The following is a 15,695-nucleotide window of genomic DNA, read 5'->3' as shown; positions in this document are numbered from 1 at the left end:
CCCAATGATGGGCTCTCAAAAATATTCGGAAGCATTAATGTGCGTCTAATTCTACCCCAATCTTATAATATCTGAAGTAAAAGAAAGGGTAAATGTCAAAAGCTCATCCATCCTATCCTGTAGAAATCTCGTGAGATCAAACAATTCCATGAAAACATGAACTATGTCGGTGTCATGTCAAGCTAAAGGATCCATCAAGCATTACATCAAGTTCAACAGTAACACGTTCTGAAGGTCAGGGCTTTGCTCTACAGCAGTTGGAGATGATTACAGCAACCACAGAGAGGGATGGGGATGAGAGATGAGGTTAAGATATGCTTAGGCCAAGAGCCAGAAGTTCTTCTGCCACCTTGTGCTGATCAAGTACCCACCCACTCCTCTGCTTTGCTTCCTCACCGCCAGCGTCAAGCAATCGGCTTTGCTGATGCACTGCTCCACGAATTCCTCACTGCTGCTCCTCAACATGCTACGATTTCCACAGACAAAAGTTTCAAGAACATTACTGATCAAATCCTCATAGAAGAAACAAGAAGGAATTGTGCTAAGAATAGCAAGCACTCTGATGGAGATGTCACTGTGTTGTTAGGTCTACTATGATATGCTCCACTGAAGCTACATTACCAGCAGAACGGGGAAGGCTTGCATTGGCTCAACACCAGAACAGAAGCCTCCAGCTTCTTCACTTGGCTTAGCACAGTTGCCAGCTTAGCTCCCTGAATGATTAATGCTTCCACCTCCACCTTGTCATCAGATTCAAAGAAAACATCAACACAATGGTAAAAAATTGAGATGCAATTGTTAACTTTTTTTGGTAGATGATCTTTAACCTCCCCCGCAGAGATCAAACAAAGGAAGAAGGATATATGAGCATCATACCTCAGGCTTGCAGGCTTTGCACAGGGTAGCCAGAGAGTTGGCAAGGTTGGTAGCATCATCCTCTCCTCCACCCCTGAGGTGGTGGTGGTCAGGAGGAACAACATAGAGAAGGGTGAGGAGGTCCCCCTTGTTGGCCACATGGGTCGAGGCCCACATCATGGCATGCTTGGCCCTTGCGCTGCTGTCTATCACCACCATCACCCTCTTCTTGGACACCATACCACCACCACCGCTCTCCCCCCACCACCCCGTGGCCTCCTCCCTGTCCCTCGGGCTCTTCCTCCCCCACCTCCTTGAACCACCCTCTGTGGAGCTGGAGTGGCGGTAGGAGTGCCATCCCTCACCGCCGCCGCCACCGACGCTCAGCAGCCTGAAAAAAGACTCTCCATGTCCACCATTACTCCCCATCCTTTCCTTCTCTTCTTCAGTACTACAACTAGTGTCGCAGCTCAATTGGTTTGGTGGATAGGAAGCAAGGGAGATCGGGAGGTGGTGGTTTGCATTTAAGAGAACTGGGAGGCTCACGAGAAAGAAGCATGAGCTGGATACGTTCATCCGAGAAGAAGGATGGCCTCATCTTATGCCTTTTCTCCTAAGCTCATGGATTTACTGTTACGCTTAGTTCATGATTAAGATAAGCTCCCTCTTCGAGATAAATCAGTGTGATAAGATCCTAAAGTCTTATTGATACCAAATGATAAGACCTTAAAGTTTTATCGTGGAAGAAATGGGAAAAATGAGAATGATAACGATCGTTTCGAGGGGATCGACCTCCTAGGATTTGTCGAATAATATTTTTCATAGATTGCTGAAAAGAAACAGTTACATCCTTATTTATAAAGTTCTACCCAAAGTCCATCAGGTCTTGAACTCTAATAATAAATAAATATTAAATAAATCTCTACTTCATTCTAATTGAACCAAATTGACTCAATAAATAACTGGACTAAACAGACTCAATAAACATTATTCAAAAATTCAGAAAAGGATCCTAACACATGACAATGGATGATCTTCACAAGAAGAATATTTTATACTTTGAACATGACCCACACTAGGATAATACGATTGGATGATAATACTATAATTATCATTAATCAAGAAGGAAATAATTTTTTTTAAGTTTTAGTAAGAATTATTATTATGATGATACGGTAGGATGATATTATCGAGACAGTTGAATTTTACTAAATAGTTTCGAGTTCACGACATTACAATAGTATCATAGAAATAATACTGCAATTATCATTTTTTAAGAAATAAATTAAAAGAGATTTTAATTTTTGGTCTGACCACTGAGGAATTGAGATATTTGAATTTTATAAAAACTTAGATTGATAATTATTTTGTTTAAAGGATAAATAGTGACGATGAGTTTTGATTATAGAACCTTAAACAATACGATGTCATCTTTACTAATCAAGCTAATTAGCACATTTAATGATAAGTAATTTTGAGGAATAGACTCATTTATGCTTATTGGACAAAGGATGAGGCATTGCAAGAACTTAAGAATGTTGAGAAAATAACTATTCGACATCATTTATTAAGAATGTAATTTTGATTTCATCTTGATGACGAGATGAAATAAATAATAGAATACCTTAATTTAAAGAATAAATGAAAAATAAAAAGAACATGAACGCTTGTGTCACTCCTTTACTATAATTATATAAAATGGAACATTCTGTCTCTCTATTGAATATATATATGAAACAAAAATATAATAAGAGACCTCACGAAAAGATAGCAATCCTCAACTATAAGACAAAAATTACATAGTCACTTCAATGTTTCTTCCAGCAGCTGCATCGCATGATGATCCAATTTCCTGCAGTTGATGGATTCTCCAAAAGCTGCGGTACAACTTCAGGTCCCCAAATATTCCACGAGAGCATACGCAACCAGCGTTGCTGCTAGAGATTCGACACCCTATCAAATCACAAGTCCACATGCCAAGGCACCAGAAAAGACGAGAAGAAAACAAAAGAAAGGATCACAAGTCACATCATCTCACAGCAACCAGCTTGCCTTTTTCCCTATGAAAAGTGATCAAAAGCCTCAAATAGTAGTCATCATCATAGAGTGCAGAATCAAAAGCATCGTACAAGTGTAACAGAGGAGACATGATGACAAGAACGTTTATGAATTGAACGGTGAATGCAAAGAAAACGGAAAGAAGACAAATGTAACACACCCGAGTAATTGGCCGCATGATTCCTGCCTTCACGGGTGCAACCTGTTGTGCTGTTCAGGCCCACGCACATGAATCACACAGCCTTTCACTGCATTAGATTAATAAGCATCGGGATGAAAGAACAGAAGTGAGAGAAAAGAGTCTTCTATTGGTTTCTTTAGTCCTCACTGTTTCTGTCCTTTCTCCCTACTGTTCACGCCTTAAAAAGGGCTTCAGAAAGATAACTCTTTTAGCACAGAGGAAGATGCCAAAAAGGAGCGATGGAAAACAGATGAGACAAAATATATTTCATGCAAAACATTTCTACCTGGATTGGAGTCGAATATAATAACTCACAGCTGCGCAATAATATATGCTAACTCGAACAAAGAAGCAACCATCATATTGTAATATCAAGTCTCTGCATTCCAATGGGACAAAGCTATATAACACAGTCGATTTTGCATTGTAACAAAAGATAAAACAGACAAACTGAAAAAGAAAATCTCACCTTGAAAAATTCTTTGTCATTGTGATACTTTGATTCATCAAAGGAAAATGATACAATCTCTCTTATTTTTCTTACCAAATTACACCGTATCTCCTCTGGTATACTACTGTTAGCCTAGAAGAGGTGTTTCATATAATGATAATTATGATAAGAATAACAACCGCTATTTCATCATGAGCAATGCTTTGATTTTTACCTACTCGGAAGGGGATCCAAAAATCCAACCAGAAGCATCCATCAGCAAAAGCAGGTTGGAACTGGAAGCAACAAAGCCATATTTAGAGGAAGTACCTGAAGAAGAAAACTGCACAAGTTCTCATCCTTTGTACGAGCTGTCTATAGAGGATGGTGCCTGCTAGCAGATGCCTTCCTTGGATGGTAGACTTTCAGATATCTGATGAGACTACATGGGAATACATGAATTAGTAATGTACCGTAGGAATTCAAAATAGAGAAATTTGATCCCCTGGAACGTGATATCTAGCTCATCAGCACAAAACTTACCTGCATTATGTTATAAAACATCTCAGATATGGAAACAAAAACAACAAAGGTAGCATCTTCTTGCCCGGCTGCATCATCAAAGGCCATTATGATGCAATGTAGAAGCCAATTCTCTGCTGAAATCAATGATAAGAACTTGATGCAGGCATCACTATGACCAATCCACCAATAACAATGTATTGCAGATCGCTAAGCATATGAAACAAAAGACTTTTCCTTCAAATATCTTAGCTTCATGGGCCATAAATCTAGACACGATCCTGATATCTTCCAACATGGATGACTCTGAAGTCCTACCAAATGACAACCAGTGCAGCCCGCTACTGCTATAAGCTTACTACCTGTGAAGCTGGAACCACTTTCATATGGCACAGGTCCTTCTTGAGACTTCATGTGTGCATGATTGGAACGCAGCCAAGTTAAATCAAGAAGAAAATTACATAAAGTGACATCTAGCAATGTGTTAAGAGTTCCTGCAATAATTCAAAAAGAAGGAAAATGTCCATGGGGAAAAGGTGATGGCCCTTGGGCCTCATGATTGAACTGCTTGCTTGTTGTTCTCAAATGTTCTTTTGCCTATTCCTTGTGTATTCAAAATCAAATTTCTTCTTTTTGTTCCAAATGAAAAAAAGAGACACTAGAAGTAAAGATCTTGACTCAAACCCATCAAGTCAATCCAACCCGACACTTTTAAACTGGTTCACCAATAGAGTGTGGGTTACAAAAATCTTAAAGGTGGAGTCAAGTACTCAAGTTGGCTTGGAAGTTGGAACCAACTAAATATTATTCTGAGAATAAAAAGAAAGAAAGAAAAAATTACCTTAAATCATCAACCCAATTCTCAGTCTGACCCAGTAGCTCTATAAGCCAATTTGCTGAAGATATCTTAACAAGCTAGCAGATTGAAGCTAATATAAGCATATACATCCTTATTACTCAATTTCAATTGACTCATTCCTTGTTCTTAAATAGATGAATAGGGCCAGATTAATATGTAGTCATAAATATAGACCAATTATATATGGATATACTTACTCCCAAAGATGGTAAATCAGTATGCTATTATAGATTACTTGCCCTTAATGTATATTGTTTTTTCTGTATATTTATGTTTCTTACTCGCAAAAACTTTATTTTATCTTAATTACCCATATTTATAATTTTTACTATATTTCTGTTTTTGCTTCTATTAAATAGCATGTCTTTTGCATTGCAAGTAAAGGCTGTATGTGAGAATGCCTAATGCTTACTCTTAATATTATGCCTGTGTTACTGCTATATATTGTTTAATTGTAACAATATCAGGTGCAGCGCCAGGAAACATACCTCCAAAAGATTTTTAAACAAGCAAAAACCTCTGAGCACCTACCTGTAAAAGTTTTGTCAGGAACTGAGGATAAATAATATTTTTATAATTTCTAGTACAAAAGAAAATTCATAACTCACCTTTTCAACATTGATCCTGCTCAACAGCTCTATGAAAAATGTCATCACCAAACCAGACAAGCTCAATAGTCATCAGAGCCAAATCACCTGCAAGAAATACAAATGATTAACAATAGGGAATTCACTGGTAAATATGTCACTTGTTCTTTGAGTTTCTTAAATTATTTACACAGAATATCATAAATACAGCATGGTCTAATCCAACCACCTGAAGCCCTGATCAACTGAATGATTGATACTGCAGCTCCAAGAAGTGGAATCCTTTGAACTCTCCAGCACCTAAAGCAGCATAAGAAATTAAGTCACCAAAGTTACAAACTGATAAAATCTTGTCTTTGCTAATCTTAAGAATATAAGAAAAAAGAACAATAAAAGGACAAGGACAGCCAACAAGATGTGTTAATTTTGTTCTTTCTTGGGTATACCAAGCATGCCATGGTGATTAAGCTCATTAATTGGCAATTTGTCGATGCGGTGGTATGAAAACTCAGCAGTAGGCTTTACCAACCAGCATCACTTGAAAATCATATAAGTCTAATATAAATGAGGTATGCTGCAAACATACAACTGTAACATAAGATATTACCTTAATGAAGGAAAATCACATTTGATGATTGTGCACATAATGTAATACGATAAGATGTGGTGACCTTCTCAAATAACTTGAAATTACAAATGACAAGCACCGATTCTACTACCTGCTAGATGTTCTGAAACAATGATCAAAATGGAAAATGAGAAGAAGATCATAACACCAAAGATACAACTAGACTGACTCTAGAGACAATTGAAGTAACAATCTGAATAAAAATAAAAGAAGCAATTTCTGTTTTTGACTATACCCAATTGTATTAACATGTATACAGAAATAATCTCACATTACAAGAGGTTCGAGCCATCAATAAGAATATTTTCAAAAGCAATACATTGGCAGAAAATTGAATTTGGATCCTAGTCATACTGCAAACAAACTCCAAGATTAAATTTTTCTGATGGCATTTGCTCCAAAACAAAAAAGCAACACAGTTAGAACTTAGAAATCTAGTGCCAGCTCTATGAAATAACACATCTTCTGTATAAATTGAAGGACAATGAAAATGATATTTGATCTTTCATAAGAAATTCTCAGCTTTTATTCAATGCACATGCATAGTGACTATCTCAATGACTGCCGTAAATAATTGAAAATTAGACAAAATATATCTGAGTACAGATTATGGGCCTAACTTAACCCACGAATTTGCTAAAAAATTGCAAATATTGGGGGGGGGGGGTCGGGGGGTCCAGGGACCAAGCAACAAGGATGTACAATACTATGAGAACAAGTACAACAAAGAATCAGAAATAAATTCAAGTTTTACAGTATAAGGTGGGTATAATAGGATCTTCAGTAGTGGCTGAAAACATGTTATGACTGTTCTGGCAGCTCCGCATTGTGTATTTTAGCTGAATTCCTCTTGCTATCAACACAGAATATGCATGAGGGTGAACAGTGATCACAGTTCCAGCTAAGAGGAACTGCCAAAAAATATCTGGCCATAAACTTCCTAAACCTTTTCTTGTACTCCTTTGGAGAAATAACGGTTGGCAGTTCATTCTTAGGAACAACCATTGAAGCTTTCACCCAAGTCTCAAGCTGTTTGTCCCAGGTATACTGCCTCAAATAATCTATAATTCCAAACACAAGCTCTTGTCGCTCATCATCCACTCCAACGAGTAAAGAATAGTCCATGACATTTATAGACTGTAAATTTAACAGCATAAATTAAACTCAATATCTATAAATTCAACTAGCAAATTTTGAATATAAGCAGTTGGCAGCAAACTTACAGTAAGAAAAGATGTATCGTTCCAAATGGCACGTTGCAGAAGATGTTTAGTCTTCCCACTAACATAAATGGGAGATTTATCCATGTCCTCCACGAAGTTCTGATCCAAAAGAACTTTTTCACCATGCTTTGCATCTGGAATGTACCGAGAAAAGACAGTGCCCTTGAGATCATATGTTCGTGAAATTTTATGCCCATAAAGTAGATTTTCCATCACCATAAGATCAGTTTTGATTTCCTTGCCACCAATGTTTTGCTGGACCTGTGATTACAAAAATATTGCTTGGATTAGAAAGAAAGAACACAAGAAAAATATACAGGCAGAAAACCAGAAAATGCATATGTTTCTCGATAAACCTGATATACTCCCATGATCTTTGCGAGACAAGTATCGCTCCCTGAATCTAGTGAGTGAAAAACATGCTTAAAATAATCAGGACCAAATTTTAAGAAGGAATCCAGTTCTGTCCTTTTGATTTGTTTAATTATGAATCTGTCATCCAGTGACTTCGCAAAAAAAGCTTTACTCTTCCCACCTTGAGCATCCCACTTCTTGCAACGGCTTAGGGAACATATGTAGGAAAGTTCAGAAGGACAATATTTCTTTCTAAGTTTATAGAATTGCTTTGCATATATACAAACTACTGAGAATATACTTTTCCCAGAAACCTTCTCTATTCCCACAGTGACTTCAGGATGCAGATTTTCTGAAGGTAGCAGTTGATTAACAGATAATGAACCATCAGAAATGGAGGTAGATGACTCATCAAATGAAAGTGAGGAAGCACCTCGTGACAAATTGATTCCAGATTCTGAATATCCAACGGAAGACCAATATGTACAAATTTCAGAATTCACAGATGTCAAGCTATAAGATTTATGTATCTCCCCTGATTCTTTTCCAACCCTGTCTAACAAGCCATGCTGATCTTCTAATATAGCTAGTCCACATGCAATTATGCTTGATATCTCATCCTTGGAAGCAGACATAATGTTACCGTTAGGACCAACTGAATAGTGCAACAAGTCCATTTCACCACTAGATGGCTGGTAAATAGGAGACAGGTGAGATGGACTATAGGTATTAACAAATTCAAACTTATGTAATGAACCACTATGGAGGTCCCTTCTGTATTCTCTTTTCAGATCAGAAAATGAAGTCCAGATCATTTCTTCTGGACCTTCTGATTTTGCATAAATGTCATCTAAAATGTTCGAATGCTCGTTCGACAGTGACGCAGCAAGTATTTCACCACCAGCAACTTTTTCATCCTTCTTAAGCTCAACATCAGTTTTCTTTTCAATATATGGTTCTTCTACAATTTGTATAGAGTGGTCGAATTGTAGATCACCAGATATAGGTACACGTACTACCTGACAACTCTGCTTACCTTCAGAAGGTGATGGCAGATCAGTTGACTGCTCCACCTCAACAGGTCCAATATCAAGAAGCTTATAGTAGCTATGGCTTGTTACGATGGAAGCTTCTGTTGATTCTATATCAAGATTAATATTCATGTCTTGTGCATGATGGCTACCAGTGAAACAGGGTGGTTCATCTTCATGACTAGGCAGCTTGGGGACTTCATCATCATGTACAAGTTTATCTTTTCCTTGTTGAAAATTTGTATGCTGCAAAAGGCGACCCAAACGGCAGTCCCAAACATACAACTCAAAAAGGAGCTCCTGATATAGCCACTTTAGTCCAAGAATCTCATGTGGAGTGATCTCAATTTGTCCACTATGATCTACTGCCTTCAGCAAAGGAGCCTAAATGGTTGACAAAAAAGGTTTGAGAAAAATATTATAAATATCTTATGATGTTTAATCAGTGACAGGAACATTATGCTTCAAAATACAGAGAATATTATAAAGCACCATTACAACCTCAAATTCAGCCTTTTCCTGTATCAGCATCTCTTCAACTTCAGATAAGTTTTTGAGTGAACCTGAAACTTCCACGCATTGTTTTGCAAGTGTGCCAGAATATATAGGCTTCAAGTTCTGCAACAAGTTTGAAACTTCGGAGAATAATCCGCGTCCTCGATAAAGAAGCTTAAATAGAAAAATTATAAAAGTCAAACACAATGATCATACTTTACAGTACCATCACACAAAGAAAGCTATGAAATATGTAATAGAGGCACTGAACAAACAAGAACTGCATACAATTTCCATTTCTCTCCTGAGCCACTCTTGTCTTTTTGGATTATTGATGTCCAAGACTGGTGGTGGCTTACAAGCAGCATAGATCTTAACTGATGAATAGACAAACACTGCCACCTTGGATCCTAATCTGCACTTTTTCAAAAATTCATAAAGATAATCACGTTCAAAGAACAGAAAACACATAATTCTCCAAACAAAAACAGAAGCAAGATGGGCTAACCCAAAAAACCGAAGAAAATCCCTGTGCAGCATATGTCCACATTCTGATAGTCTAGCCACAGAATGGCATGAAAAGCTGAGCTCCAAAAACTTCCCAAATGAAAGATAACGTGCTGAACTAGACAAGACCACCCTCCTTGTGGAAATCCCACTTCCATCCTTACATCTCAAACAACGGGTCCACATCCAAATTTTTCCTTCAGCTTCACCTGGCAAATGTAACATCGGAGGAAGTTTCCTGACATGCACACTTAGGTTCCCATTCTGATGGGTGTAAGAGTACATATGTGCTTCTGGTGGTTTACCACAAGAAGAACAACTCTTCTGCAACAGAAGCATACATTTCCATCAATAAAGTTCAATTCAAAATGAAGAAATGGTATGTACTATCAATAAAACTAATCGGATAAAAGCGTGAAACCTGATTAAGCAAAATGTCTCTCAGAAATCGTCCAAGTGATACATCAAAGTGCCCATAATATCTTATGCGAGAAAGATGGCTATGTCTGCAAATGACTCCTTTTATTGTACACTGTTTAGAAAGCAAAACTACAATGCTCTGGGAATTTAATACACTCTCCATATCATCCTGAGGTTTGCTTTCAACAGTGCTACAAGCATCAGTGTCAATACCTTGAGTTGAATCTCTAGCTGGTCCAGTCTTTTTAAAATAAAGAACTTCATCTATCTTTTCTTCACTAACATCAGAACTTACTGGGTTTTCATGATCGGATACATCCAACAACGTATGGGGGCCAATACTTGGACCATCAAAAGGTCTGTTATTCATGAAAAAGCGTGAAGATTCATGGTTAGATTTGAGGGGTTGAAAATTGACTCCTTGGAATTTTTCTTGGGAGGCAGAGAGAGGTGATAACAATAGCTGAGGTTGAAGAGGTGACAATAACATAAGCATGCCAATGCTGCTGGATTTGTCAGAGAGCGTATGTAGAAGTTCAGAATTTAATGATGTATCTTGGGAGGCAGAGAAAGCTGTATCATTTATTATACCTAATGATTCATTGTATATGGGAACATCTAGTGCATTTTCTGAAGCGACAGTAGATAGGCAACCTTCAAGACTATCTGAATACTTTGTAGCATCAGAACTAATTGAGAGTACCGGTCTACTCCTAAAATTTGCACTTCGTTCTCTTACAGCATTCTTATCAGATAAAAGCAATCTTTGATCTGCCAAGAATGAAGTTTCAAGGATCAAATTGTATGCTGCAAAGACTGTATACTGAACTACTTGCTTAATCTTCTTCAGTTCATCACTTTGAGCTCCTTTCAGCAGTATCTGCAATAAGAAACCATGATCAAACGTCAAACCTATATACACAACATAGTTTTAGTATTTAATCATAATTTCCCACGTACTTTATGAGCATATATCCATAATTGTACCTTACATTTGATCTTAAAATTTCAGTAATAAGAATTAAGAAACATTAAATGTTCCATACATGACTTAAAACAAAGGCCATATGTAGAAAGGCATGCTTAGGAGTTTTGGTACGGACAAGTTCATTTCTCCCACTAAACTTCTCACCAGTCATGCTCCCGGTAAGTTTTTGTGACACCACACAGAACAGTAACCTCAATGAAGGTCTCCAAGACCTCTAGAGGTCACAAGTTCCAACCAAGAAATGCTGTAGCATAGCATAAGAAAATGTGCCAATATCTTCCTAACATGGTACAATTTCCGGTGTCGTTTGACTCAAGACAAATGTTGACCTAGGCATATGCCGACTTCATCAGCATGGATTTGCATGGCACACGCCGGTGACTTTTAGGCACACAGTGCTGACATGCCAACATGTATAGGTTGCCACAGCATTCCTTGGTTGTAACCAAAGCAATAAAATGCAAAAGTAATATGCATGAAAACTAATGTGTTTTAGGATCTTAGAACCACAAGGAAAAAGGCAATGTCTCAGATGACAGACAGCATGCAACTGATTAAGTAATTTAAGAAAACTACAGAACTTGTGAAAGGTACTCGTGAAACCAAACCAGAATATGTTTCAATGCCACATATTCTCTTAATTTGCTTATCAATGCTATTGCATCTAAAAGCTTAGTCATTAAATGAGACATGATCTATGATTTTATATTCCTAACATTCTTCTCACATGTGGGTGGCAGACTAGTTCAAACCCAATACATGGAACATGAATTGATCAGTTCCTCTCTAAAACCATCTTAAATTCTTGATCAATGTCACTGCATCTAAGAGATTAAACCTAATGATATATGATCTATGATTTTATATTCTTAACAATTACCATAATTTTCAAAGTAATAATCATACAAAAAGGATGTCTTCAATGAATCAGACATCAAAGGACATTAAGGAAAAATCACACTCACTGTACAGCCCAAAGGTCTTGAGAATCCCTCTAGAAACATTAAGGTTTTGCTTGGCTTCCTTCCACCTTCACTAATATTGTTACATTCCTCCACAAACCTTTCGATATGGAAGGAGTCACATTGTGGCAGTATCAATTTTGCCGGAAAATTGGCACAAGAAATGATAGGAGAACCAGTACAAAGAGAAATCCTTTCCAAGCGATGGAGCTTCATATCAGACACCACAGTTATTCCTTTCTCTGTAAGAGATTCTTGTATGTCACGGGAAATATTTTTCTCCACCAGAACCACATTTGGATGGCAAGCTTCTATCATCTCAGCGAGGGACCTCAAATAGTCCTTTTCCTGATTCCAGCAATGAAAAAAAACAAAAATCAGGACCAACAAATTCTGAACACAACATTCATAGGTTAATAAAATTACCTGTCCCATTGAATCAAATGATGACAAACCAACTGCAGAGTGGCCAAGGGCGCCCTGAAGCAGTAGGAGTTTAGGATTTTTGAACTTGGTTGGCATGTGTTTATGGGCAGCATGCTTTTTGAAAACTAAACCCTTGATCAGCTCACTGCAATCAAGATTTCCAGAGTGAACAAAAAGAAAAGGAACTTGTGATCCAATATACATAACTTAAAACCATGTGCCTGTTTCCACATTACCTCTGATGCCGGCTACCAGATGCAACGCATTTCACCTTCACATAGGATCCAGGATCCATTGCCCTTCCTTCAGTAGCATCAGGCTTGACAAGCAGTGCAGCTTTCCATGATAAGGAAGCAACAATGTCTAGCCAACTCTGACCATCGTCTAGACCAGAAAAAGAAATTCCTTCAGATGCCAAAAAACGACTTACAAGAACCTTGAACTGTCTGTTCATTTCTTCCAACATTGCCTTTTGTCTTTTTTCTCTAAAACTGTGGTTGATCCCTTGTTGTTCATCTAAAATGCTCAAGGAGCTTGGCTGTTTCCACTCAGTACTACCGTATTCATCATCTTCATAATTATCGGCAATGCTGGGCTCGTCATCTTCCATGCATTCTGGTTCAGGCGGGTCCCAGATGCCAGGATCAGTTTCAAAATTAGGTAACATTGTAGGACTATCATTATCAACCAGATCCGCCGCCTTAAATGAGTCAAGACCAACACTTTTGGCTTGAACATCATCCAGAATGTGATTGACAAGTTTGTTTTCCTCTTCATTACTGTCTAATGAACTGGATGATAAATTTTTTCCAGTTAAAATGTGATGCCCAGAGCCATCTGCACTGGTCCTGGTAAAACAAGCCTCGATACTTTTACCTCTATGTTTTTCACCAGTATCTATAACACCACATCCGTCCTCCCTGATGCATGAAAGCACATTAGAAACAATGAATCAACCATCAACAAGTGGTCGAAATGAACTAATGAAGAAATAGATAAAAAGTCTTCACAATAGTCAAGGACTTGATTGCGGGAGGTTCTTATAATCAGTCAGTGACTAGTTATCTGATAAAATTGAAACAGTTGACATATGCAACAAATGATAATGTAGCAAAAATCAGGAAAAACATAACTAAACGTAACTGTTAGATTGTAATACATTAATTAGTTAACTTTAATCAATGAATAATAATTTTGTGTGCATGCAGCCTGTTGTCCAGATTATAGCACATCATGTCCTAGAAGAAGACAGCATCTTAGCAAAAAACATGCAACTGGATGTCATAGATACCTGCCCTGCAAATTCAAACCAGTCCAGATATCACCTGGAATAAGAAAAAAGGCATAAGGAAAAAAAGCAAAAAAAAAAAAAAAGTAAATATATAATAAATTTAGAGAAAAAACAGTAGACCCAGTTACCAAAGCTTGAAGAACAACTCGCATAGCTTGACATAGGACTTAGAGGAGGAGTGGCATAGGGACTTAAGCCATTCATCGTTAAGACCTCTTGACCATACTTCTCCAGACAGGACCTACAGCGCTCAGGTTGATATTCACTGTTCAGGGAGCAGAAACTATTCCTCTGTTCACACAAATCAAACAAAGGAGCGTGTCAAAATTTAGTCTGAATTTTACTACCTGATGTTGCCTGTTTCGCAAGAAATGATTGGCACATTGTATTCATCTGATTCAAATGACATCAGACTCTAATCACTCTCACAATCAGTATCCTGAAGAAAAGATCAGTAATCACAGCACTATTCTATCACAATTTTAGTGCAGTCAAACAAATAAATTTGGAAAGATAAACCACAACGAATGGTGCATAGTTAAAAAAGTATATAAATCTCTTGTCAATTGTCATATAGAATAACCAAACATATAACGTTTCCAGTCACATATGCATGTAAGTAAAAAATCGCCCAAAAAGTTCAAAAAAATAACATGATACAAACAGAAAACAACCACCCTAAACACTTGTTTTGAAGCAGTAAGTCAATCAAGATCTGAATAGACTAGCGATGACTGAATTAGTACTCAGAACGATATTCGTTATTAGGCCCTGGAAAAACAACAAGGGGTTCAGCAAGAACTAGCGGCAAACTCATAAGACAAGATCCTAACTCAGAGTGCCAGGGCTCATCCAGCAGAATCCAACTCAAAAGAATTCGGTCATCCATAACTGAAGGAAAATACAAAAGTCATCGGTCACCTAAAGATAGAACGGAGTCAACGAAGACAAGCAACAAAAAAAGGAGAAAAACCCAATTAACCAGGCCGCATCCACGGAGCTCAAGATCTAAACACCAAATCCAACTAAACGACCAACACGTTCGAAATCGATCACGAATCTGATGGAATAAAAAAAGCGGGATGTCCAAATTCAAGTGCCAGCTCATTACCGCGATCCAAGGGCCAGAGAACCAAAATTCGAAATAAAATAACACAATAAATCCAATCTTATTCTTAAAAATCAACCTTCCGACCACACACAGTAGGAAGAGAACACAACAAGTACTTCATGGAGAGAAAAGAAAAACCTAGAGAAAGAGCATCGCTTACCGGATAGGGGAAACCCAAAGAATCGGTACGAAGTCGCCGGAAACGGGAGATTCCGTGTCGCTCACGCCAGCTCTAGATCGGATGCTTCCTGCCCGAGGCCGAAAGCAATCGTAAATGCGAACAGGCTCAAAGGCCCCCCAAAATTCTCCGAACACGAAGAAGCAAGAATCGAGCAAGGACGAGGAAGAGGAACGAACGAGAGAGAGAGAGAGAGAGAGAGCGAGAGAAGGAGAAGGAGAAGAAAAAGAGCAAATTAAATGGAAAAAGTAAGGCAAGCTTCGTCGTGTGGAGCCCACTGGGCGTGAGAACATGTTACTACGAAACAGGACGTGCCTTTTTTACCCTCATCGGCTGGCGGACGAGACAACGGGAACGAAACATGGGAGCCGGCTGGCGGGCCCCACATGAGGTATAGTTTTGTTTTGTTTTTTTTTTCCTAAAATTTCTTTTTCATGAGAAATTACATATGAGACGATTTATAAAATATTTAAGATTATAGATTTAATTATTTAACTTAGGGATAAATTCTCATAGAAGTCCCTAGTTTTAAGATATTCTTGTGAAGTACCCTCATTTTCAAAATTCTCACATGACGTTTTTCTTTTAT

General features: G+C 37.9%; 2 protein-coding genes across 21 annotated transcripts; both read right to left on the bottom strand.

Annotated features, from left to right (window-relative positions):
- Window positions 1-190: 190 nt before the first annotated feature.
- LOC135588722 (uncharacterized) lies at window positions 191-1,411 on the bottom strand. The gene is made up of 3 exons (XM_065080999.1): window positions 877-1,411; window positions 622-740; window positions 191-466 (listed from the first exon to the last, which is right to left on the bottom strand). The coding sequence occupies exons 1-3, from the start codon at window positions 1,282-1,284 to the stop codon at window positions 319-321; spliced, it is 675 nt and encodes a 224-aa protein (XP_064937071.1). The 5' UTR covers window positions 1,285-1,411; the 3' UTR covers window positions 191-318.
- Window positions 1,412-2,510: 1,099 nt separating this feature from the next.
- Window positions 2,511-15,324, bottom strand: LOC103995690 (1-phosphatidylinositol-3-phosphate 5-kinase FAB1A-like). Of its 20 annotated transcripts, none has more exons than XR_010476434.1 (19): window positions 15,089-15,324; window positions 14,165-14,256; window positions 13,946-14,082; window positions 13,818-13,851; window positions 12,763-13,446; window positions 12,527-12,671; window positions 12,104-12,448; window positions 10,152-11,030; window positions 9,732-10,054; window positions 9,512-9,638; window positions 9,230-9,397; window positions 7,700-9,112; window positions 7,344-7,604; window positions 5,722-6,223; window positions 5,514-5,600; window positions 3,564-5,436; window positions 3,381-3,473; window positions 3,074-3,283; window positions 2,511-2,915 (listed from the first exon to the last, which is right to left on the bottom strand). XR_010476434.1 is itself a non-coding variant. In XM_065080996.1 (14 exons), exons 2-14 carry the CDS (start codon window positions 14,224-14,226, stop codon window positions 6,922-6,924), a joined length of 4,914 nt encoding a protein of 1,637 aa, XP_064937068.1. In that variant the 5' UTR covers window positions 14,227-14,256; window positions 15,089-15,322; the 3' UTR covers window positions 6,612-6,921. The 20 variants fall into 20 exon arrangements, 3 of the variants coding, with proteins under 3 accessions (XP_064937068.1, XP_064937069.1, XP_064937070.1); XR_010476441.1 differs by having other exon boundaries at window positions 3,074-3,161; XR_010476439.1 differs by having other exon boundaries at window positions 3,074-3,473; window positions 3,564-3,677; window positions 3,760-5,436.
- Between the last annotated feature and the right edge of the window lie 371 nt (window positions 15,325-15,695).

Source organism: Musa acuminata, chromosome BXJ1-8 (assembly GCF_036884655.1).
Source record: "Musa acuminata AAA Group cultivar baxijiao chromosome BXJ1-8, Cavendish_Baxijiao_AAA, whole genome shotgun sequence".
Lineage (NCBI taxonomy): Eukaryota > Viridiplantae > Streptophyta > Magnoliopsida > Zingiberales > Musaceae > Musa > Musa acuminata.
The sequence above is the reverse complement of the archived record's forward strand: the minus strand, read 5'-3'. Positions and strand labels throughout refer to the sequence as shown.